General features: G+C 38.4%; 5 protein-coding genes across 17 annotated transcripts in view; 4 read left to right on the top strand and 1 right to left on the bottom strand.

Moving 5' to 3' along the window:
* Positions 1-279: 279 nt before the first annotated feature.
* pou2f3 (POU class 2 homeobox 3) lies at positions 280-9,647 on the top strand. 2 transcript variants are annotated; one of them, XM_043240855.1, is made up of 13 exons: positions 280-559; positions 951-1,007; positions 2,891-2,925; positions 3,422-3,523; positions 4,512-4,617; positions 4,746-4,834; positions 5,439-5,612; positions 6,227-6,368; positions 6,470-6,603; positions 7,392-7,556; positions 8,174-8,216; positions 8,399-8,513; positions 8,709-9,646. In XM_043240855.1, exons 2-13 carry the CDS (start codon positions 959-961, stop codon positions 8,746-8,748), a joined length of 1,194 nt encoding a protein of 397 aa, XP_043096790.1. In that variant the 5' UTR covers positions 280-559; positions 951-958; the 3' UTR covers positions 8,749-9,646. The 2 variants fall into 2 exon arrangements, with proteins under 2 accessions (XP_043096790.1, XP_043096791.1); XM_043240856.1 differs by lacking the exons at positions 280-559; positions 951-1,007 and adding an exon at positions 2,377-2,740 and having other exon boundaries at positions 8,709-9,647.
* A 779-nt stretch (positions 9,648-10,426) lies between these two features.
* zgc:194948 (uncharacterized protein LOC796981 homolog) lies at positions 10,427-11,906 on the top strand. Its single transcript, XM_043240859.1, has 5 exons — positions 10,427-10,643; positions 10,774-10,920; positions 11,082-11,166; positions 11,402-11,460; positions 11,550-11,906. The coding sequence occupies exons 1-5, from the start codon at positions 10,592-10,594 to the stop codon at positions 11,681-11,683; spliced, it is 477 nt and encodes a 158-aa protein (XP_043096794.1). The 5' UTR covers positions 10,427-10,591; the 3' UTR covers positions 11,684-11,906.
* A 676-nt stretch (positions 11,907-12,582) lies between these two features.
* foxr1 (forkhead box R1) lies at positions 12,583-15,916 on the top strand. Of its 2 annotated transcripts, XM_043240858.1 has the most exons (6): positions 12,584-12,794; positions 12,879-12,989; positions 13,898-14,130; positions 14,264-14,532; positions 15,388-15,620; positions 15,697-15,916. In XM_043240858.1, the coding sequence occupies exons 1-6, from the start codon at positions 12,674-12,676 to the stop codon at positions 15,723-15,725; spliced, it is 996 nt and encodes a 331-aa protein (XP_043096793.1). In that variant the 5' UTR covers positions 12,584-12,673; the 3' UTR covers positions 15,726-15,916. The 2 variants fall into 2 exon arrangements, with proteins under 2 accessions (XP_043096792.1, XP_043096793.1); XM_043240857.1 differs by lacking the exon at positions 12,879-12,989 and having other exon boundaries at positions 12,583-12,794.
* Positions 15,917-16,893: 977 nt separating this feature from the next.
* Positions 16,894-21,450, top strand: cenatac (centrosomal AT-AC splicing factor). 3 transcript variants are annotated; one of them, XM_043240446.1, is made up of 11 exons: positions 16,894-17,087; positions 17,557-17,720; positions 17,796-17,894; positions 18,024-18,090; positions 18,175-18,237; positions 18,429-18,490; positions 19,182-19,287; positions 19,379-19,409; positions 19,488-19,583; positions 20,349-20,481; positions 20,888-21,450. In XM_043240446.1, the coding sequence occupies exons 1-11, from the start codon at positions 16,971-16,973 to the stop codon at positions 20,991-20,993; spliced, it is 1,044 nt and encodes a 347-aa protein (XP_043096381.1). In that variant the 5' UTR covers positions 16,894-16,970; the 3' UTR covers positions 20,994-21,450. The 3 variants fall into 3 exon arrangements, with proteins under 3 accessions (XP_043096381.1, XP_043096380.1, XP_043096379.1); XM_043240445.1 differs by having other exon boundaries at positions 19,173-19,287; XM_043240444.1 differs by having other exon boundaries at positions 19,170-19,287.
* The window catches only part of arhgef12b (Rho guanine nucleotide exchange factor (GEF) 12b), a 66,912-nt gene continuing 63,007 nt past the window's right edge, over positions 21,137-25,041 (bottom strand). For all 9 annotated transcript variants that reach the window (XM_043240430.1, XM_043240431.1, XM_043240432.1 and 6 more), the window contains 8 exons: positions 24,831-24,918; positions 24,666-24,743; positions 24,492-24,586; positions 24,062-24,319; positions 23,719-23,946; positions 23,094-23,320; positions 22,566-22,641; positions 21,137-22,477 (listed from right to left, as the gene is read on the bottom strand). In XM_043240430.1, the coding sequence (XP_043096365.1) occupies positions 22,467-22,477; positions 22,566-22,641; positions 23,094-23,320; positions 23,719-23,946; positions 24,062-24,319; positions 24,492-24,586; positions 24,666-24,743; positions 24,831-24,918 (1,061 nt within the window). In that variant the 3' untranslated portion in view covers positions 21,137-22,466. The remainder of the gene's footprint in view (positions 22,478-22,565; positions 22,642-23,093; positions 23,321-23,718; positions 23,947-24,061; positions 24,320-24,491; positions 24,587-24,665; positions 24,744-24,830; positions 24,919-25,041) is intronic.

Raw genomic sequence — 25,041 nt, 5'->3', positions numbered from 1 at the left:
CTGTAGCCCTTCTAATGCCAGATTAAGGGGTACTACTCTGCTGTGTTTTAATCTGATGCGTATCTAAAAACACCACACCACTGTGGGAAGGCGCGCGCCTTCGGTCAAATCCGTTCTCTCACGCAGACTAGCGAGAAGAACAATCATAATTCCAGCCTTTTTTTTACGCAGAGCGATGCATTTGAATAAATAGAGCCGTGCCGTGTTCAATCAAAGACCAAGCACACTTTAAGTTTGCCAGTGTACACAGAGGCAGGCAAGAGTTGCACGCATGCTCTTATTCTCAAGCTTTTCGAAGTTTGCTGTCTGCCTATTGTTGTTTTATGCAAAAAGTCAGAGTCTGGATAGGACGCACCGAGGGCCTTATGCAAATGACGTGTCTATCGGCTGGTGTGGGATACTGAAGAGGTGAATGCTCTTCCACTAACCCACTTTGCTAAATGTGTTTCTCTGAACCTTTTTGAGAAAGGTTCGCTCGGTTTGTCGTCGAAGACCTGAAGGGAAGCAGCACAGACCGATCCGCAGAGCCTGGATCCGTGAGGGCTTTCCCTGCTCTAAGGTAAGGGTAGATGCGCTCCTCAAAGTTTTCACCTAAAATATGAAGCTTTCTCCCAGACGCCTGCTTTCTTCTCGAGCAGTGACCGTTTTGTGGAATCATATGGTTTTGCATTGTACCTGTTCACAGCTCTCTATATTGGCAGATTTAAATGTTTTTGACTAGAAGAGATTAGGGTGGAGAGACAGAGTGATTGTGGTGAATGGTGAATGGGGATACCCTTGCTCTTATGAATATTACAACGAGCCCTTTACATAAAGGAGACCATTTGAAAGCAGGACACATTAGAATAAACCTCAAGATCATTTTACTGGCTGGGCCGTGGCATGAATTGCCTCAGTGTCTGCATAAAGTTGTGATCCTGTAGGAAAATCAGCTGTATTTATCATTACAGATATTAAGATGAGCACAGAGGCTGTTGAGCAGACAGAATCTCAGCCTGAACAAGCTGGTAAGGACACTTTTCACTCTCTGGAGTATTGTCAAAAACCTGGAAACGGTAAAAAAAAATGACCTCTTGGCAGTTAAATGTAAATAACATCACACATATGCAATCAATTACCTGCTGAGGTTTTCTTTTTTAATGTTGTACATTTGCGTATATATGTGTCTGTGTTTATTTATTTCAACATTGATTCATTTGATCGTTTAACTACTTACATGTAGGTGTTCGATATCCCGTTATATAATGTTATATTCTTATACATTTATATGAGATTGAAACTAAATGACTGTAATGTTTCAAACCTATTCTCTCGTTGCGGTTAACTGCGATTCCGTTTTACGTTCCTTCGAAATGAGGATCATAATTTCACGAACTGCCACCGGGCTTCTTCACAAGAACCGTTTGTGGTTATGACCAAAAGTTTAACTCTTTGTGTTGACGGGACGCTGGTCACGCTCTCGGGCGTTAAAGTTTTTGCCGTTGACTTAGAGCCAAAGTCATTTTTAGGTGGATTTTTATCATTGGCCTCCCCGTGTTTTTGCACTCGTGAAATGAAAGGTTTCTGTCGCAGCACATGCTGAGTTGAACAGACAGTTTATCAGGTGTGTAGGTGCGTGATGAGTGCAGGCTGATGGATGAGAATCTACCAGGATGTATGTGGCGGTTTGTTTGCAGTGAAGCGCTCATAGCCTCGGGCGGCACTGAATCATGGTACGGTTTCAATGGCTTCTGTACGGAACCGTCTTCTTCAAATGAGGAACCTGACAGAAATGACAATTCAGAGAGAGCGGAGTATTGTCAGTCAATGATAAATATATATTTTCGTTTATGTTTCATCACCTCTGTGGTGTAAATTGTTTGAGCATGGATTAAGGTTAAGGTTAAACCTATCAGATGTCCCATCAGGTCATGTGATAAGTGCAAATATTTGGATTGAAGGAAAAATGTTGTTCATGTTTACAAATACTCTTGTTACATAAACCCTGCCTACTAAAGTATAATTATATAAAATATATTAAATATATATTATATATTATATACACACACACACACACACACACACATATATATATATATATATATATATATATATATATATATATATATATATATATATATATATATATATATTTTTTTTTTTTTTAGCTTAGTTTTGAGTACATTTCATTATTTTGGAAAGACACAAAACCACAATGTTTTATTGAAAAATGCTTATAAATGAATTACAAAGTAATGCACTACTTTTTGATTAATGTTGCATTAAACGTGACATTTTTAAAAACTTAAATTCTAACTATTTTAAAAGTATCGATTTATGCGCAAACACATATGACTTAACGACTCTAATCAGTGATTATAAAACGATATGCTGTCATTAAAATATAGAGAAGCAGTTTTTATAAAATATTACTATTTTATTTAGAGAGAGAGAGAGAGAGAGAGAAATAGAGAGTGTAAGAGATGCACCTGGAGGTCTGTAAGTATTCAAATGTGAAGGCCTCTAAAGGTTGCCATGGAAACTGATTTGCATGATCTGATGATTTCCATACTGGAAGTTTGGCTCAGGAGAAGGGTAGATTTCCATATTGTGGAGTGAGTGAGTGCCGTTCTAACCACGGCCTCATAGAGACGGATTTGAATTTCAAATGAAGAGAGATTACCTGGCATTGACGACCTTTGAACCCCCGACTAACCCTCCTCGCTCGCTTTAATGGAACATTTGGGAGTTTGTTTTTATGGTATGGTCCATTATAGGTCTTACGATGAACAGCCCTTAAAAGAAATCATGCTAAAAGTTGAAATGAAAATGGTGATGTTTTGGGAAGTTAGCTGGATCAGGTGGGAGGCGAATGCGTAACTTTCAGTGTGATTGTCTTTTTATTTTCCAGACATTGAACAAAACGGCATTGACTTCACCAGACAAGTGAGTACAAACTACGTTCTACTTAATATTCATCATCTGTAAACAGCTGTGTTTTTACTTAGAGTAGCTCCTCGGTCCTCTTATAAAGAGAAACTCCAGAAAGGAGCTTGAAAGTACGAAGGTTTTCTAGTGTTACGGTGTGTGAGAAAATCGAGCAGCAATGCTTTAGTAGTTCATCAGATCAGCCTGTCACACAATCTAGTGTTGAGGACAGTAAAAAGTTTCGTGCGCAGGAACTAGCTTCAGGCTTGCGAGGGCATTTGCATACTGTGCCTGCGGGAAGGGAAGGAATGTTTGTTAAAGGCCCTCTCCGGCAGAACGGGTCCAGCAGCCTTACTGGTCTCCGAGCGCACACAAAGAGTGTGTGTGTGTGTGTGTGTGTGTGTGTGTGTGTATACACACACAAACACACATGCCTGAGGACCAAAACACACAGCTCCGCGTCGCGAAATGCTCGCCTCGTTCGTGTCTGACAAAGTCTTTGTTTCATGTGCAGATTAAGACCGAGAACCTGAACGATTCGCCTCATTCTGGATCGTCACACAAGACATGTCACCTGACTCAGGGATCCCCGGTGCCTGGCGGCCAGCTTCCCGGGGTACGTCCTTAGAAACCCAGCCGTAGGGAGGCACCAAATACCCTCATATACTGCGCACAAAAAGACTGAAATGAAGCCTATTTTGAGCGTCGTGCTTTTGGCACTTTTACAAAGAAACAACTTTAAAATGTATTCATTTCTGATGAAAAAAAATATAGAGATATATTAAAAACGCATTCATTTCATTCATTTGTGCTCAATGAGAAACATTTATTTTATGTTAGAGTATTTCTAAAACATGTTAGTATTTGTCTCCAATATATCATTATTTGAATACATTCATAAAATACGGTAAAATATAATCTAATGCATTTAAAAAAATAAATATTAAATATGTATTGTTATTCGGGTATTTATGAGGAAAAAAAGTATATATTAAATAGAAGTATTTATAAAACTTTGTAGCATTTTTTAACTGTCTTTAAAAGACCAAAAACATCCCGTCACCCTCGTATCGAGATTATTTCATGTGTTGAACATAAAATAATACATTTAGAAGAATGCTGATAGTCATAGAAAGAGTTGATGGTCTCCGTTACTGATTCAGAATATCATCTTTTGTGTTCAACGTGAGAAAGAAACTCACACAGGTGAGTAAATGATGACAAACGTATTCTTGTTTTGTTGGGTGATTTATTCCTTCAATTTGATTTAGTGATTTCAATAAAACAAATCGTTTTAATACAGTAAAATGCTTATAACATATCAGCATATTATTATTTAATTGTCTTGTATTTATAATGATTTAAATGAATTATTAAAATGAAATGAATTGTATTAACACAGCAAAATAGAACGTAAAGAATCACGTAAACATTAAAAACAAAAGCATAAATCATTAGGTTAATGAGATTTTGGGGGAAATGCGCTTAACTGTCTCGAAAATAATGTATTAATGGAAAAACTATGACGACTTTATGCAAAATATGTTTTCTTTTCTGTTGTTGTTCTGTTTGTGGGATGGTTTATTGTGTTTATTGGCTTCTAGGAGCTGCCCTCCCTGCACCCTCTGCCCCAGCTGGTCCTGATGCCTGGATCTCACCTGTCCTCTCCTTCATCATTCCTCCTCTCACAGGCCCAGTCGGGACACCAAGGTCAGTGGATGTACTGGGTCACTGGGTCATGTTAGGGATCATGCTGCTCATCAGTTTGCATCCAAGAGAACATTCTGTATGTCTGCTGTAGCTACAGTACAAACATATTTAAATACTGTTTTTTACAGCACTGCTGCAGCCCAATCTGCTCTCCTTACCCTCCCAGTCTCAGACGGGGCTCCTACCGCACCAGCCTGGCATCGCACTCACCCCTCAGGTACATGCTGGATTACTTAGGCTTCTTTCAATTACAAATAAATAAATAAAACAATAAAAAAATTCCTTCTTCACTATTATATATATATATATATATATATATATATATATATATATATATATATATATTTTTTTATTTATTTATTTTTTTTTATTATTATTTTATTATATATATATATTTTTTTTTTTACGCCCTCAACACTATGGTATATACAAAATGGGGACTATATAATAACCAGGTCATTTGAAACAACTCAAAAATATCTTTTATTTGTCATCCCATTTTTTTATATAGTTTATTATAGTACTATAAAAAGTACTACCTTTTTATTCATTCTTAAAAATATTTTATGTTAGCAATTTTAATGTAAAATTTTGTGTAACGTGTGTCATTTTATCTTTTATTTCAGTTAAATACCATCTTGACATATTACATTGCATAACACCAGGATACTTTTTTTATGGGCGTGGGAAAAATACAAAAAGAGGGCGTTAATAAAATGAGCAAAAATAAAGAATGAGACAGTAAAACGAACAGGACGTAAGCAAACAGAAATGATAACAACTGATTAGCTAAACGCTAATAGTTCTGATTTTGTCATAAGGCAATGGGCAGGGCAGGTCTGGCCGGGTCCTCTATGGATGGACACCTGGACATGTCTCACTTACAGGTTCCTAAACATGTGGGATCACCTCAAGATGAACCCAATGACCTGGAGGAACTCGAGCAGTTCGCTAAAGCCTTCAAACAGAGACGCATCAAACTCGGCTTCACTCAAGTAAGAGTTGATCTGACTTATTTATTTTTACTTCTTTAATCTTTCGATCTTCTATAATACTACTGATTTCCCCTACGTTATAAATACCAGCAGCAGAACTGAATCGAGAACGCGTTTTAAATTCTGAGTCGGTTCCTGAATTTGATCTAATTGTAAAGCAGAAAACCCGATGGAGAATTGTAATTCAAATTTGAATTTTAGGAAGTAGAATTAAAATAGAATAATATTCAAATACATTTATAATAAGCACTGCAAGTATTTATTTTTATTAATGCATTTCATTTTGCACAACAAACCTGTATATTTAAGTCTATATCATTTAATTTAAATATGTTTAATACATGTGCTTCAGCATATTATCCAGTATTTATGTTTGCCAAGCCAATGTTTCATTTAATGATATTTCATTACCTTATATATGATGTAATAAAACATATTAATATACATTATTTATATTTTATATATTAAGTGTAATAAATGTTTCCGCTATGTAACTTTTCTTGTCATTTCAAATGTCTGTGGGTCTCATGTTTAAACTGAAAATAAAAGCTCTAATGATTGTAATAGTGTTGCCCAAGCCCAGCTGTGGCCCTAATCCACTTCTCGTACCGCAGGGTGACGTGGGTCTGGCCATGGGAAAGCTGTATGGAAATGACTTCAGTCAGACTACCATCTCGCGCTTCGAGGCTCTTAATCTTAGCTTCAAAAACATGTGCAAGCTCAAGCCCTTGCTGGAGAAGTGGCTGAGTGACGCAGGTATGTGCTGCTGCCCTCTCGTGGACTCTTTCTCTCTCTCTGAGCATCAGCAGGCTTTTGTTTTGTGGCCTGCACTAGAAACACCTTCTCTTCCCTCTCAGAAAACTCTCCATCTGACTCCATGACCAACCCCACCACCCTGCCTCCGCTTATGGAGGGATATGGAAGGAAGAGGAAAAAGAGAACGAGCATCGAAACTAACATCAAACTCACGCTAGAGAAACGCTTTGTAGACGTGAGTCTGCCTTGACACTATTGTTTTAAATTAGGTTTTAGAATTACATTTTCCTCTTTCATTTTGACTTGTTTAATTTTTGCATTTGTGTGTGTGTGTGTAGAGTTCATTTGCTACAGACAAAATCTTTTTTTTTTATCCTGCATTCCAATTACTATCATTAAAACTGATTAAATAATGATAAATAAAAAATACAGCTAGCTATAGCTATAGCTATAAAACGTGATTTATGAAAATTAATAATAGAGTTATCTGTTTTTGCAAATAAACTCTATATGTATTATATACCGTATATAATTTTTTAGTTACTTGTTTTAGTATTTGAACATGTAACTAAACTAAACAAATAATGTTGCCTTACCAAACTGCTGAAATAAAAAAAAATATTTAATTTAAGGTTATTTATTTAGTTGGTTAGTTAGCTAGCGTCAAGTCGCATTTTGTGATTTTAGCTATATGATAACTCTGATGTGAATTTGCAGTTTTTACGTATTTTCAGATGCTTCAGGCTCTCATTTTACAGCATTATTTCTAATTTACTTGTTTTTATTGATGGTCATGTCAGAAAAACAACTACATTCACATTTTAGAGAGCATTTGATTATTACAACAAGCAAGAAGAATTTGTAGTAGTAATATAATATCACTTTCTCATCATTTATAAGCCGTTACTTAAATGTATTTATATTTGTGAGGTTTAATCTTAAGACTTTACGTAAGGAGTCTTTTCATTCAGGGGTGATAAAGGGCAGCCCGTGACACATAAACACACCTTCTGCTCCCGACAGAACCCAAAACCCAACTCTGAAGAGATCACACTCATCTCGGAGCAGCTATCCATGGAGAAGGAAGTGGTGCGGGTTTGGTTCTGCAACCGGCGGCAGAAGGAGAAGAGGATATTCTGCCCTGTCTCCACTTCACCCATGAAGTCGCACAACTACAACCCTCGTCTGGTGAGTCCGAGCAAGCATTACTGAACTTTTCAAAACAGCAGAGCATGATCCATAAGGCACATGTGACTGCTAGTACAGTGACTTAACAGACGTCTGTGGTTCATCACGGATAAAGACAGATCTTACTTGTTTCAAACAGGAACTTTTTGAGATAAGTTGAGATATATTTAATAAAACATTGAGATTTGGCAATATTTTCCACTAGAAAACAGTCATAAACATTATATTATATTATATTATATTATATTATATTATATTATACAGTACAAAGCTTTGGGTTCAGAAAAACGATAATGAATTTAATTAATTTTATAATGCTTTTATTCAGCAAGGATGAAATTGTTAATTAAATCAGAAAATTAAATCTATTAAATATATATTTAATTGTAATAATATTTCACATTCACATATTATGGTTTTTCTATATTTGTGTGTACTTTTTTTTAATAAATGAGATATATAGTCACAATATGTTATAAAAAAAAAAACTAGTTAGCGTGTTTATTAGACCAGCATCCTCTCCAAAGTGAATGTGTTTTGAAATGCTTTTGCGGTTGTTTTCCTTCAAAATGATCTCCACCCAATTTCCCACTAAATTGATTCATTTCCTGTTTCAGCCTTCAACTTCCCGCTCATTCAGTCCGCTCGCCGCTGGAGGTGGTGAGTATCGAGCTGGTGCCTTAACAGAGATCTTTTTTTCACCTTCCTTTCTGATAATCAAACTCTTGGGCGCTAAGGCATTACAAACCCACCAGCATGACTTCCTGTAAAGCCGCTTTGTAATTCCATGCATTGCGTTGAGCCCTCCACAAATAAATTCGGCTTGATTGTCGTTCCTACAGTGTCATCGAGCTCCTCCCCCAGCAGTCCCAGCCGAGGCTCCTCCCCCAGCACTCTGTCCACTACATCCAGTCCACTGACCGCCCAGGGGGTCAACCAGGCGTTCAACACCCCAGGGTAAAACCACAGCAAGCCACTTCACACATACAGCCACGATTACGAGTAACGAAATATTTCGGTTTTGGGAGTCCATGGACAGGTTGACATGCATGCAAAGTCAAAAAAACGCTTGTGATATGCATTTATTTTTACACTACCTGCTCAATCCCAAACGATTCGCTCAGCGATTGATCGATTTTGACTCTTCCTTAGATCCTGGTATCGCTGGAACGCCACGTCATACCACCACTGAGCCCCTCTGAAGGCACCCGCTTCATTTCATAACTTACCAAACCAGAGAGAAACACTCCTTCTGTTATGTTTACAACCAGCACTAAACAAGGAGGCAGAACACAGGGAGCCACTATTCTGCTTCTCGCGGTCTTACGTTCAAAGGGCTTGTGAATAGAGCTTCACCGCTAATTACCGAAGGGATAAAGCACTAATATGCAACGGCACATTGTTTAGATATGCAATCTCGCTTTAAAAGAACATGAGAGACATGTTCGGCATTTTCAGCAGAGCTTTTAACGTGCATGAAAGCTCGTTTCACTTTCTGTGTAAAATCTCTGCGCCGATTTTGTTGGAGATGAAGGTTCAAATCGGGCTTTTTGCGCATCGATAACGCGGATGTGAAAAGCTGCACATAACCAAAGCAAAACCACAGATTTTTTTTAATATCTCGTTTACGTATTGCTTTATTAGAGACTTGTTTTTAATGATGTACTTTTGTGATGAAGTTTGCTGGTGTTCTTGAGCGCTATCGGCCCCCGCTCAAGACCGAGACTGGAACAGCTGGCCCCGATGTGTGTAGTAATGACTAAATTTAGTGGATTGGTCAACGGTTTACAGTTCTAAACATTTCTGCGTACACCTAGTTTTGTGTTTCTGAACATTTCTGAGGATTTCTGGCAGGGAAAACGTTTTATATGCCTTGTGTGGAATATGTGCAGTTCACACTATTTTTATGCAACATTGTCCAAAGCATTTGAAGTTCCTTGAGTTTCACGTTTTAGCTTTTATATATGATTAATAATATTATCTAGATTGTTTGTTTGTTTGTTTGTTTGTTCGGTTGTTCTTTGCTTTTTTAAAAAAATTTGAATAACACTGTTGTATATTTCTGGTTCACTGTTTGACTGTTATTAAAATTTGCACTTAAATTTGTTTATTTTAATAGTGCATTTTTTAGTTAGCACCTTTTGAGATCGCAACGCTTTCAAGCTCAATTATGGTCATAAAATCATGATTATGAAAAAGTCCTAATTTTAAGACAATATAGTGTAATTTACTAAGCATAGAGGTGAAAGTAAAAGAAATTACAATGTTCACTTTTGTGATTGGTATCCCAACGGTGTTCAGTTTTTGTCATAATTTTGGCTTTTAACAATTTCCAAAAAAGCCAATGACTTTAGAAGAACTGAATGCTAATAAACAGTGATTTACTGTAAACTCAAATAGCCAAAATAGCATTATGTAAAAACCTTAGTAAACAAAACATCAGATTCTTAGACAAACATTCAGTTTATCAGAGGTGAAGGGACTTGTGGGGAGTGCTAAACAAAAATAACAGAACGGAAAATGATAAAGTAGAACTTACGGTACAAGTTCTACTATGTTATTAATAATCCATTTAGATTATTTAAACAAGAGAAAAAAAGAAAAAAATTGGAATTATTGCATTAGTTTAATGAACCACCTCAATGGTAAGCTTGAACGTGTCTCATGTTCGACGTGTTTTGACATAAAACAGACTGAAGTGTCATATTTCTTCTAGAAACGAGCAATTATCCTGTTTGTTCCGGAAACAGGCGTTACTTAAAAATAATCTAACATAGAACGTTAGTCATTGTCACTAAACGAGTCTTGATATAATAAAAGAATTAAGCTTGCCAGAGATTGAAGGCCTCCCCAAGGTGTATCGCAGGGAAGGGCACCCGGACAAACTAGTTCTCAGTGCCCACTGATTGGCTCGATCATGCCGTTGGGTCCTGCTCGTCTGGTTTTAGATGTACTGTTACTCTGTTATCTCCCATCCCACACTTCTATCCCGAGCGCTCTGAGCTCCACACACAAGCTGGGCTGTACAAGACAACATGCTGGCTGTACTCTTCATTCTGGGGACGTTATTCCCCTTAAACTTTGCAGGTAAACCGTATTTTGCATACCTTACTTTTCTATACTTTTTGCACAATATTTGTTGTTTGTCAGTAAACTGCTTAAATGCATTAAATAAGAGTTTATCGCGAGGTTTTAATATGGTTTATTTCTTTTTTAGAAATATCGATCAAACTGCTGGATACTAACGATGGTGTGTTTTCGGGTGCGTTCCCGAACTCGTTTCTGCTGAGTCTGCCTGACTGCGGTGTTTACGCGAACAGGAGCGCGACGCTGCTCTACGCCGAGGCGCCCTCCAGCCAAAGCCGTATGCATCCCTTTCAATCAATCGATCAATCATTTTTATTTATATAGCGCTTTCAACAACACAGGTTGCATCGAAGCACTGTACAGTACAAGCTTTCATCCTCAATGAGGCTAACGTGACGCTGTTTAAACATTAAGCGTTGTGACTTGTGTGTCCTGCAGAAAATCAGTCTTTCGTCGTTCCGTCGTGTAATCCCAAACAGCTGGGGTTACTTCTGGAAGACCTCAAACAAGGAACAGAATACACGTAAGCAGTGCTGGTGTGGATGGGTGTAGGCTCGTATGTCAAAATGGTTTTGATTAGCTCAGACAATGGCAGCTGGTTTCTGTGAGGGATGCGGTGTAGCTATGTTACTAAGGTAATTACCGTTGTATTATTACGAAGGCCTTTAATCTACGGGAGTAATACCTGGCTGTAATGCCTGGTGTGTGTAACCATCTCTCAGACGATCAAATCTCATTAAACCGTCTTTCTCTTTCAGCATGTGGTACCAAATCGCAAATGAAACGAGCAGTAAATTGACTGGGAAGACCATCAGTGGTAAGAGCAGGCCTACAATGTATACACAAAAATATATAGAGTCATTTGAAATATATGATGCATATGAGTTATCTGGTCTTTCTTCCTAGTCGTTGATTACCAGCAGATAGACAGTGGTCTTAAAGCGCGCAGCGGAGCCATGGTGGTCATCACCGTCATCCTGTCTTTGGCTATGGTGATGCTCCTCGTGGGCCTCTTTATTAGCCTCTTCTTTTCCGGCTAGGCTGAAGACGATGCACCTCAACAGTGTAATTGATGTCTGTTTAATTGACAAAATAACACAGACACATTTCAGACACTTTCAGAGATGATTCACTTTTTTCTACACAAACTACAGCGTGACAGCGAGTTACACAAATGTATATATTTAGCAGCAATTTCAAAATTATTTTCACTGCATTGTAACGGTGTACTGCATTTCAAATAAATCATGTAACATAAAAAAATGATTTTATGATTTTTTTTTTTTTAAAACACGTGAATAAGTATCATTACCCTAACTGGAAAACAGATTTGAACAAAAAGGGCTGAATGTGTGTGTGCAGTGTTTTTTTTATTATATTTTTTTCTTTATTTTGGTTTTTCATAAAGCCTAGTATTTGCTCAAATGAAGCATATTTTCTCAATTCAGTGGCATTAAACAGAAGAAACTGGCATTTTGTCACAAAAAAAAGTTAATGTAAATAAGTTTGTTTATCATAACTTTTTTTTTTTCTTTTTTACAAATGTCAGGTTTGGACAAGTTGTCACGCGTTTTAACTGTGTTTCAATGTAGATATTTAATTTATGTTGCAGCCAAACAAAAGATATAATGATATTTTGTGTTATAAGTTTATTCATTTTGTTGATTTATTTGCAATTTTCATTTGTTATCTATAATAAAGGTGGGCAACTTTTTTCCGGAAATATTAAACGTGCAATATTTTGTAGTCAAAACATATGTGCATTTGGACAAACTGACTGACTGAATAAAATCTATATCATCAATTGAACAACAATAATATTCACAATTAGCGTGACAATGAACTCTGGTGGTGAAGAAAACCCCATTAAACCTCTCATTGCTGATAATGGAGCTTAATGATTTCCACCTGCTTTAATGAACGATATCGCCACAGTTTGTCTTTATGGACACCGCGACGTTTCTTGGGTTAAAAGAGACACTGGGGTTTATTTACAGACGTTTGCTGGCTCTTCTTACGTAGTCGACGACATGTATTTACAGCTTCGGTCCAGAAGCAGATTTCTCGACCTTCATTTGACCAGCGGTTTACACGACTGGGACATGAACGAGGAAATAAAGTTAACGACGACGACCGATCAGTTCTATCACGGTAAAAGAACTCAGTGAGTAACCTAACTGCCTCAAGCTTGCGAGAGAGAGGCGTTTTCAGAGCGGCTGTGTGGTGGTTTGGCAGATGATAAGCGGACCGACCAGTACCTGGCGCAGTGGCACTACGCGCGGATCTCCAGGAGATCTCTCCCCGACGCGGAGCAGAGGAGCGGCCGCCTGCCCCTCAGCAGCGGAGGTGCGCTCCTCCTCGAGGGAGGTCACTGTTTACGTGCAAATCCTGTTTAGCTACTTGCAATACTAAAAGACACGTTGTTTACAAATCATCACTAAAAAAAATTAAGATATTTATTTGTATTTTTAGCATGGACGTACTTTTTCCAATATATCCTAATGTATGAAAACATCTGGAAAACTTTTTTTTTTTTTTTTTTTTTGCCCAAAATTAGAGTAGTGTTGTTTTCTTTCTGGGATCCCTGTTGTAAAACAAAAAGAAGAATTTTATACTCCTACTCGCAAAGTATGTGATATTTAAGTAATAGTTAATATCCAAATTGAATTAATATATAATATTTACATATTTCAATAATTATGGATTAAGGAAAAATATATGGATTATTATTTAATGTATTTATTTATTTGAATGGATGCTTCTTGTTTCTTAGTGATTTGTAACTTGAGTCAGTGCTTGATATGTATCATTGTAACCATAAACGGACTGGATATATATATATATATATATATATATATATATATATATATATATATATATATATATATATATATATATATATACACACACACACTTCATCTGACAAAGTGGATTTGGCATTGCAAAATAAGAAAACAGTAGTTTACTGTGTGGTTACTGATCTCTTATTTGAGGATTGTTGTTCATAATTGAGAGAACATTTAATATAACATTATATATAGGACACTGATTTTTCGAGATCAAGCAGCAAAACAAACCGTTTTGTACAGCAAAAAATAGCTGGATGCGGATGAGACCAGAAGCTGAGACCAGAAGCTAAACCCATAGAGTTTACAAATGGCTGCGCCCATTTTACATCAGGAAACCGGTGGATGGTTGCTGTCAGCTTTTGGTTACTCTGCACTTGAAACGTATTTCTTTGTGTTATTTTAAAGAGCCTGAGGTACAACCTAACCTGTGGCTGATGGTGAATCCCAGTTTAGCCTGCCCCATAAAGTACCCCAGTGTTCACCCCAAAGCCCCAACACCCCCAAAACCGACTGCCCAGTCAGCGCTGCCAAGAACCGCCCCACCTGTTCTGGAACACAGTCTGCGCCCAGCGATACTGCCTGATGAGACCTGCCTGAATGAGTCAACGCATGAAACCTCCCTCTCCAGCGAGTATCAGGTATGAGTAAAGCTGCTTCTCGTACGTTGCTTGTTTGCCGCCTTGATGTTATGTCATGCGCGCTTGGGACAATTATGTCCGAGAGAAGGCACGTGTGGAAATAAATATCTGATGTAGTTGACCGTGTTCCCAGTTCACAGACGAAGACGACGCTTCCTCTGTAGATGTGCCCGTCTGTCGTAAGGTGAAGGGTGTGCGGAAGGGAAGGACTCCCAAAGCGTCTACCCGCAAACTGGGTCTGACGCAGAACAGAAGGCTTCAGAGAGCCCTGCAGGACAGTTTGAACCTGAAGAACGGAGGATGGCCTCGGCCTCCCGTGAACTACTGCATCCTCATTGCGATGGCGCTCAGCAGCAGCCGCAACGGCAGTCTTAACGTGCAGCAGATCTATAACTTCACCAGGTCTCTGATGTGAAAGTATATTCAATTCAATGGAAAAACCATGATGCCATCTAATTGATAATGCCTTTTGTATTTCACAAAGAACCATTCATTCAAACCGTTCGCTCTTGAAAGAACCATCTTTCTTTTTACCTTTTTGTAAACTGAAGAAACTTTTGTGAAACAGAGATTCTTTATATGTTAACGGTTCTTTATGGAACCATTTAGATCAAAAGGGTTATTCTATGGCATCGTGAAGCACAGTGTTTTGTGACAAGTTCTGGTAACACTGTTTCGAAAGTTCACTTTAGACTTTTTCTAACAGTAAGTAACTACATGTCAACTAGCAGTCATTAGAGTATTAGTAGACTGTCTGCTTAACATCTAACACTTTATTCCGATGGGTCTACAACATGACGTGCTTGCAACGTTTCTGATAGTCAGCATGTCAACTTACTAACCCTAAACCTACCCTAACAGTCTACTGTGAGAGTTAGGAGACATGTAGTTACTTACAGTTAGTAGAATGTCTACAGTGGACTATAAAATGTAACCCAAGTTCTTTTAAGGTAATTTTAAGAACATTTTCCACAAATCTTTTGTAGAATGCAAAGATTCCATGAATGTTAAAGGTTCCTCAAAATTAAGTTGACTGTACGAGTCCTTAAGTTACCTGATGTTAATTTAAATGACGATTGGAATATTTTAGTTGACTTGACAAAAAAAATTTAGTCAGTGGGGTAATTTCTAAAATGTGTGTATGTATATTACTATTGGTGGTTGTTGTTGTTTTTTTTCGTCATGGTCTCTTACAAGCACACATCCCAAATTATAAAAGATTTGTTTTTCATTATTCCATTTTCTTTGTCTCTTTAGAGAGCACTTCCCCTTTTTCCTTACAGCTCCAGATGGGTGGAAAAACACAATCCGCCATAATCTGTGTTTCAGCAACAGTTTTAAAAAGACCCCGCAGCAGGTGTCCGGAGACGGCAAGAGGAAGTCGTGTCTGTGGCACCTGACCCTGGATGGCCGACAGAGACTGAGAGATGAGATTAACACCCTTACGGGAGACTCCTTCAGAATGCTGAAGAGGAGCATGAACTACCCAGGTCAGGACCCCAGCGGTCAGGTAAGGGGCTGAATGAATGTCAACTGATTTCCTTCTCCACTGTGTCCATGTTACAGATATGATTCAAGCACTGTTAGAGCTGTGATCCGACTTTGACCCCTACGACCTCTTCAGGCTGGACAAGTGGACCTGCTCTCATTTGATTTTCTTTCTGAAACTGTGAATGTTAGCACTTTCTGTTATTACTATTCTTGTGTAACACTTTCTTTTTGTGTGTCTGTCACTCTTATTTCTTCAATGACGCATTGTGCCTTATAAAATAAACAAATGCATTAATGTGCTTTGGTACTTTCTTTCAAGCTTTTTATATCCTTAAAGCAGCTGCAACAAAGGAAACCTAAGTCAATCATTACATATGAATCTTTTAGATTGTGTTTGTTTTTTTGCTCACCAAGGCTCAATTTATTTGATCAGTCTTATTTTTGCTTTTATACAAACTGATATTTAAAAATGCTTCACAATAATACAATCTTACAAATAGTACATTGTAAAATCAACATTAAAGTTACCTATTTTAAAATGTGATTTATTCCTGTGTTGACAAAGCTGCATTACATAATACGATTTGATGCTTAATTATTAATGTTTATTATTGGAGCTTTTTTATATATTTATGTATATATAAAAGATTCTAATCAATATAAGAAGAAAATTTGCTGCTCAATATTTTTTTTTGGAAACCTATGTTATTTCAGGATTGTTGAATGAATTAAAGCTCTGATATATTTAAAGATATATATATATCAAATCTTTAATTTAATTGCTATATATAGTTATTAGGAGTGTTTCTGTGGATGTGTAGACTTCTAAAGGGTTGTTTGTGTCTATCTTTATGGCTGTAGTTACTCACTGGACTCCAGATCTCATTTCCATACAGGGCAATCGGCTTGCAATCTTTGTCCGAATTCTGATGGGAATGTTTATTTTGATACATTTCATTTGTATTTCACCTGTGGGCATGAGTAGCCGAATGTTTTAATTGCCAAACTTAAACAGAAAAAGACCCACTGGTGTTGTAGATGGGATTAAGGCACCTGTGTACAGTAAATATTTGACTTCTATGTCAAATAGTTTTAGTCCTGCAGACCATGTGATTGATTATAAAGTCTCTCTCCTCGCTGTTGAGAAAAAATGTTCTGTCCTATTGGCTCTCTGTTTGCTCTGCTGTATGCTGCTTTGATTTCTAGTTTTTATGTTTACAGTGAGAATGCGTCGCAGGGCGTCATCCCCATCACAAGAGGGCGCTGCCGCGTAGTCGACGCCACGTGACGTCGCTATGTTTGGATAACGTCACTTGCAGTCGCTAAAAAAACTAACACAAAACAGCCAAATGGGAGCGTTTTATTGTTCCGTCTGCAGAAAAACGGATTTTTCTGGAAAAGGGCACATTTATGGGAAAAGCCATCAAAGCAAACTTAAAGTAATTCTTGTCAAATTTACGGAGAAGGTAAGCGTGCTAACGAGAGAGCTAGCTGAAGATGCTGCCTCAGCGGCACACACGATGTTTGTAAAATAAAAAAAAACGAAACAAAGTAAGCCATTTGTGCAGTTCCCTTTTAATCAAGCGGTATCAAATTTAGAATTGGAGGATGAGTCAACGTTTTTTTTAAAAATGTTTTTAATGTCGCATGTTTTTGTTTGTATAGGTTTTGCGTAACATTAAGCTGTCTGTTTTGTCCAAGGCAATGCTGCTGGAGCTAAAAAAAAAAAAATCTGGTTAAATAACTGTTTAGCTATACTTCATACTAGCTATGAACAAGTCTCTCTCTCTCTCTCTCTCTCTCTCTCTCTCTCTCTCTTTATCTATCTATCTATTTCTATTAATTGTGACTTGGATGTCAAAATACAATTTGGTTCCTAGATTCATGAACTGAAACTTATTTGTCCTGCAAAAAATGTTCTGCATGTTATTACAGGTCAAAGAAGCGAAGCGGACCATTAAAAAGCCGCAGGTAGAGAAATACAGTCCTGATCATGAGGAGAAGTTCTGGTGTTACTGCTGCGCTCTGGAGCTGCCCAAACACGTGACCGACCGTAACATTAGTGTACTGTATGGAGGACTGCTGGAGCACATGAGCACGTGAGATCACACATCAACACCTCTGAGAAACACATCTGAGCTTGCAATAAATTCACCGAGTGCTTCTCATTGCAGCCCAGAGCACCGGACCAACACACACAAGTTCTGGTGGGACAATAAAGCAGATCCCAAACTGCGAGACAAGTTCATCGTAACTGAAGAGGAAACTGAGAGGTTATTGCTTGCTTATTTATGGATGTGTTCGTTACAGCATTTCTGTAGTTATTAGCATGCTGATACCATTACTGTTTGCAGTAAATGCAATAAACAAATGAAGATTGCTTTTTTTTTTAATAAAAATAGATTCAAGTCTGAGGTTTCCAAGGCTCTGGAACAGTTTGAGGAAAAAGAGGATGTGTTTATTAAACAGGTGAAGGTGTTTACTGTTAGGCCTGCTTTCAGTGTTAAATTATATCTGAACTTTAAAACATCTCTTCTCTTCTGTCATCCTCAGCAAGCTGCAGTGATCCGTTCTCAGGAGCAGCACAGGCTGGAGGTCCTTCAGTCACTATCAGAGGTTTGTTTTCCTGGGATTCTCCAAGCGTATCCATATCTCAGTATTTGTTTTAATTTTGTTTGATGAAGGAAAAAAAAAAGGAAATGGCATTTGTGACTTTTTCAAGCTCTGTTAAAAAGTAATTCCTTTGCTGGAAAATGGTGTTAAAAAGACATGGAGCATTACTGTTGACTTTCCTGAATCGAACTTAGCCTGATCCAGAACTGGTACGTCCTGCTGAAGTGGACCAACACGGCAGTAACCGTACAGCCAGGTAAAAATTAATCTAAAAATTGTCACCTTACACCAAAACTCAATAGTTGCACCAAAACTCATTTATTAAAATGCTCTGATACTTGTATATCTTGTCTTACCAGTCTTAACCAACCTCGCTTTTTTTAATAGTTAATGTATATTTCGGTGTGAGATGTCACAGTCTGTACACGGATAGAATGAGATGAATCCACGTGGCGTTTAACAGTCATACAGTAGAATTCAATGTCATGCGTTGTATAGTCAATATTTCTTTTAATAGATGATGAAATACTATGCCATCCTTAAAATGAAGCATTACTAAAAATACTAGTGTAAGTGCGAAAAAAGGAAGTATTAGTGTTTTTTTTTTTATTTTTATTTTTATTGTTTGGTGCATCCATAACCTTTATGAAATACAAAATAATAGATTTTTTGTAGACAAAATGTATCTACATAAACTTTTTTGTTTTTTCCCTTCTAATTGTAGTTTTGATGGATTTATTTAAAAAAAGTATTAAAATATGAGTAGGTGTTCAAATTCTTCACAGGTGTGAATACAAAGTTTCCAGTAATAGAAGTTATATACGATTACATGCTTCTTTGGTGCCATGAAATGATCCGGATGAGTTTGTTAGTTCCAGATTATATGAAAAAAAGAGTTTGTAATGTCTAAAGCATGAGTTCTGATGTTTGACAAGAAGCTCTCACAGTCACTCTTACGAAATGGAGGCACAACCCGGGCCGAGCCACGAGGATTTCACCTCACGCAGCCAGTGGAATAAACCAGGATTCGCCTTAACTTTCATTGGCTACCAGGTAATCTTTCTTACACTGTACATATGCAACAGTTGATCGATCCGTTAAATCAAGGTCAGGCGTCATTTTGGCTTGCTGCTCTTATTTGCAGGACTCGTCCGGCAGCGGAAATGTTCACACTGGTGAGTAAAACTGATTTATAACTGATTAGTTTTCGGGTTCGTTCTTTAAGATACCGAGCAGGTTGTGCTGAATTGCAGGAGCTGTACCACCGTGGCTGCTGGAGGAGCCTGATGAAGCCTCAGCAAGTGGACAGCAGGAAGTGGGCCCCTCACTTCAGGAGTTCCTCAAACACAGTACGCACTTCACGCTCATTATCACGCTTTGTTTTTGGCTATGTTTATATCACATAGGTAATCTCCGCAAAACAAAAAAAGTTCTATTTACACACCCGCGCATCATTCCAGACCTGTTTGACTGACATTTTTCAGCGAGAAGGTAATATTTGGAAGAATGTAACCAAACAGTTTCAGGTCCCATTGGACAGAACTGTGTATTCCCTGGAAGTCATTGGGAATGAAACCCTTTAATAACCAAAATATGTTTTTTTCTTGTTCCTCAGAAGAATGTCAGTCATACAGATAGGGAAAAGGAATAAGGATAAATTATACATTTTATTTTTTTTCTGTAGATGAACCATCCCAGGGATCCTCAAATCTGGCCCACAAGATCGAGTTTAGCTCTAATCCTAATCAAACACACCTGAGCATGCTAATCAGGATCATTAGCACTATCCCTTCAAATGATATGACATGGAAAATTAAGCTACTGCTTATTGAATACTTCACCATATACACTGTGTATGAGCTAACTTAATACCAACAAATGTAGCCTGTTAAACAAAAGCTACGGATGAACTATTTTAGTAACGTTTTATATGTAAAACAATCTTCCACGTTTTATTTTAAATCTCTTATCATAGACTCAAAATCGTAAGCCCTACACACATTGCATGAGTGTGATACCCAAAGATCTTATAGGATGGCTAAAATCATGCAGCGCATGTGGGCTTTAAAAAGTAATGTATACAAGTATAAGGAGTCTTAAATCTTGAATTACAGAGGAGCAGGAGAAGCTCAAGAAGCTTCCGCCAAACCGTGTGGGTGCAAACTTTGACCACAGCTCGCAGACTGACGCCAACTGGCTGCCGTCTTTTGGACGCGTGTGGAATAGCGGCAGGCGCTGGCAGTCGAGGTGAGCTTTAACTACTGAACATTGGTAGGGTCATTCAGTTCTCGTTGTTTTTTTAATCTGATCTTTAAAGAAATGGAGAAACTCATTTGCTTTTGTAAACTTTATGACCCAGTTTCATAGACGGGGCTTAGACTTATTCAAGATTAGGCCATGGTTCAATTAGAACATTTAAGATTTTATAAACATGCTTTAGAAAAAGCATTACTGGTGTGCATCTTAAGACAAAACAAAGACATTCACACGTTTAAAGGTCAGTCAGTGCAGGGTTCTTCCAGTTATTCACATGTATTATAGGACTAGACTTAAGCCTTGTCTGTGAAATCCGGAGATCATATCTAAACAAGAATTAGTTTCCTTAACGGTGTGTAATTCTTGTTTTTATTGACACTTTTCCCCTCCCCCTCAGGCGTCAGTTTAGAGAGGAAGAGGCAAAAACCAGGGGGAAGAGGAAGTGGGAAGGTGATGGGAAAGCAACAAAGCAGCAAAAAGACTTCAGAAATGGAGAGTTATGAAATGAACGCCCCAAATATACTGGCCGCGTCGGGAGGATGGAATATTGTTTTCTCATATTGGGAATTGACCTCAGTTTTGAACGTGTTTGTTTCAGCTCGAGCATTTCTGAAACCACGTTGAAAGAATTTTTACGCGAGATGAATGTCATTCGTGTTTCCAGTTTATTGAATACATTTTTGCTACAGATGTGTAATTTTCTTTTTTGGTCATAAATCCAAAACAAAATATTCTTCCCACTCTCCTCAAAAGGTAAATGTGATAAAATGAAGACACAATGTGCAATATCTTCTTTCCATTTTGAACAATACATCAGTCAAATTTAATAGAATCTCATCTATTAGAGCTATTTCATGTTCTCAACGGAAAGCCAAGACCATATTAATGTTCAATAATATAATAAAATACCTCAAACGTCTAGACAGAATAATAAAAATACAGATTACATTAATATTAAAGGATACCTTGCAGTCTTTTATTTTGCTTTTTTTTTTTTTTTAGTAGTTTCTGTTAAAATAATACATGACTGAACGCTTTAAAGAAGAAAAAAAAAAAAAAAGGGTCTCTGTAAGAGATGCAGTGTTGGTCATAATTGTACAATACATTACATTTAAAATAGACCGTTTATGGTCTTTATCAAGTTCCTGCGTTGAAGCTTCTTTCTATTTAACTTCATTCTCAAAACCAAGAAATTCCGAAAGACAGATCAGGCCCGAGCTGTTGGACACGCGTTGTATCCGCTCGACCCGACGACATCGCGAAAGGTCTGGTTTTCCCGTGGCCGTAAGCCAGAGAAAACACTTTCAGTAGCTTCATTAAATAGCATGTGGTTTATTAAGAGAGGAGGAATGAGGAGAGACACCACCACAATCAGCCCATCCTCATTACCTTGCTAGCATTTGCCTTCGTTGCCCATTCCTGTTCGAGACCGCTCATCTAATAACGCGCTCTAGCTGTACTGGACTTCAATCAGAACAGAAGTTTTCACGCCACTCACCGCTGATGTCAAACATGGTTTCTACATCGCAAAAATCACATAAACCGCACGCCGTATCAAAACAGAAGTCAGGCATTCGGTTTATGTAAATACCTGCTCATGCCAGCGAGGTCAAAGATCTGTGGAGCTACCTTGGTGAAGATCATGTGACCACTCATGCTGTGCTTTCATTGGCTAATATAGACTCTAATGCCGAAGGAATGATGAGTCTTCCGTCCTCTGAATGCAGATGGTGGAGTGATGAATTGTCCTTACATGGCAATCTTTGTGAAAGTATCATGACCACTCTGGTGTGCAGACGGACAGAGATTTGGAGCGAGTGATTGGGGTCGTCCTGTAGTGTGGTGTGAACAGAAACTCCAGATCTCCAGTCCATTCTGTCGGTCTCCGTCCATGCATGAGCGATGTTTGAGGAGGAGCAGCCCAGTGTCTCGGTGTCTCCTCCCGTCTCAATAAACAGAAAGACAGCTCTGCTTCACTAACTTTTCTCTGAGAGAAGGATGAATGAAAGATCTTTTAGTAAAAGGCACAACACCAACACCAAAGCACTGGGCAGGGAGAACTGAAGCTGCACTACCTTTGTTTTCCTCTGTGTCAGTAGCTGGTTCCTCTGATAGCCTTTGGCGTAGCTGGTTATACTTGATTTCTGTATCCTGCAGAACAGACATTGAGTGTTGAGTTATACAGTTGGACACTTGGAAACATTTTTAAACTGATACTATGCAGCTATTGAAACAAATTAAACAGTATTTTCTCATCCCTACCATCTGGTTCTTCAAAATTTATTTTTTTGGGGGGGGAACTATCCCTGGCATTTAAGTATTCAAATATTACCTGGACAAAATTTATATTAATTACAAAAGAAGATTATTTGGGAGAATGCTGGCAATCTAAGATTAGTTTATGGTCCCTAGCATTTCTTTCCCTACTTTTATGTCAGTGGAGACCAACAACAGTCTTTTGTATTTAACAAAGAAACTTCTACACTATTTGAAACAGCACAAGTTTAGATAATTCAACAAAATTTATGCACCATATGCATTCCTATACTTTATTCTCGTTGTATATTACCCTATATCACCATTTTAATGGAGAAACGCGTCACCTTCAGATGCTGCAGGTTGGCCTGTAGTAGACGTATGTGTGTCATGATCTGTCTGTTGAGGTTCGGTCCTCCACTGCTCTGAGAGGAGGAAGAGAGGAGCTTCTTCAAGTCAATGCCTGAGTCTCCCCCGGCCACCGGCTCCCCGCTGCTGCCCTGCACATCATCATCTGTGCTGCTCTCGCCTGAGCCTCCATACACCTCCAGCACCATGTAACTTCCTGCAGAGACTGACAGAAAACAAGAGGAAGGGTTACAGGATGCTGCCAGGCTGAGACTACACTGTAAATGTAGTGTTAAAAGTAGGCCAAATACACATACTGTCCTACTATAAAGTAGGTCAAAGTAAGCCACGATATATATTTTATCAACCAAGTGAGAAATTAACATCCAGCATGCAAAACATGCACAAAGGCACACACGTTTGTGGTGGTGAACGAGCACTAAATTGTTTGTAAAGCGCAAATTTCCAACGTGCTGGCAGTTTCACGTAATTTTTCTATAGCTACATTTAGAAACGATGGTTGCTAGCTGACAACGTGTGGTCAGCTAGCCATTATCACGTGCTTCGCCTCTCCTGATAACTTTCAAAAAGGAAAAAAAAAAAGAAAGAAAAAGGACAACACACCACAATCCTCAGACGTCTCAAAGAAACCTGTGTCTCCAGAGGGCAGTTCCTGTGCGTTCTCCCCTCTGTTCTCAGCCCTCTCTGAACCGTTTTCAACAGCAGACCCGATCGTAGTGCTGTCCTCCGGACCCTGCTGAGAGCCCGTCCTCGCCACGTCTTCCTGTTGCTCTTTGTCTGCGTCCTCTTGACTGGACATGTGGTTGATCAGGAGCTGCCTTAGTGTTGCCACTGACAAACAGACAGAGGGTTACAGTGAATCCGATGTGGGTTTAGTCGTTTTATTGTTGGATTTTAGTAGATATACTGTACACACAGTCGCACGAGAGCCCTGTCTTCTACTCACGTGTTCTGAGAGCTTCATCAGCTCTGAGTGGCTGGAGCTCGAAGGCCTCGGCCTCGTCCTCGTCTATGGCGATGCCCAGCCTCGAGCGCTGCTTCAGGAATGTCAGTCGATCCGTCATATCGGCCACCACGAACGCTTCATCATCTTCAGCCTGATCCTGCAGTGAGTTTTCTTCCTCTTCATCCTCCCCATCAGATTTGGTCTCAAATGGATTGGTGCTAGACGGTGGGGTCGGCGTGACCTCAGTGCCATCTTTTTCTACAGAAATTACACAGCGAAACTGAGGCGTACAATTTTTTGGACATATTTTTCGAAGATGGATACTGGATGCGTTCCTATTGCTATGTTATAATTAGTCTATTTTAACGAACTATCATATTGCCAGGCATTTAATTTTATAGTCACCCTCACAAACATTAAAACGGTTTACCTGCAGACTGAATGCTCACTAAAGAAATGGGCTCAGAGTCTTTGTTTAGCTTCTGAACACCAGAGTTGATCAACTCGACCGCTTCACGTTCCCCGCTGCAAAACACGTCATGTTTTAAATGGCCTCACTGCTTATACAACACTTCTCTTATTATAAATGGTGTAGAAAACTCACTCAGTCTGAGGTAATGGAATGATGTTGTGTAATTTGGTCTTCATGCAATCAGCTCTTTCTGTGATCAGACACTGCCACCTAGTGAAAACAATTAAAACATACCCTTTTACGTAACCTAAAAGTGCATATAAAATGGATCTATGGGTAAAAAAACGAGGCACTCACGTCTTTTGCTCAGATACGGTTTGAGCCATTAGTTCATAGATCTGGGCTCCATTATCAGACATAGAGATCACAAAGAATGACCTGTTGTCTGTAATATATTCAGAAAACAAATGTTAGTTCAACTTACTTCTGCATGTTTAAATTTCATCAAAAAGCCATTGAATGCCTTTTATACACATTTTAACAAATGTATAATCGAACGCATTGTGTC

This window comes from Puntigrus tetrazona, chromosome 5 (genome assembly GCF_018831695.1).
Source record: "Puntigrus tetrazona isolate hp1 chromosome 5, ASM1883169v1, whole genome shotgun sequence".
In the NCBI taxonomy this organism is placed as follows: domain Eukaryota; kingdom Metazoa; phylum Chordata; class Actinopteri; order Cypriniformes; family Cyprinidae; genus Puntigrus; species Puntigrus tetrazona.
The sequence above is the reverse complement of the archived record's forward strand: the minus strand, read 5'-3'. Positions and strand labels throughout refer to the sequence as shown.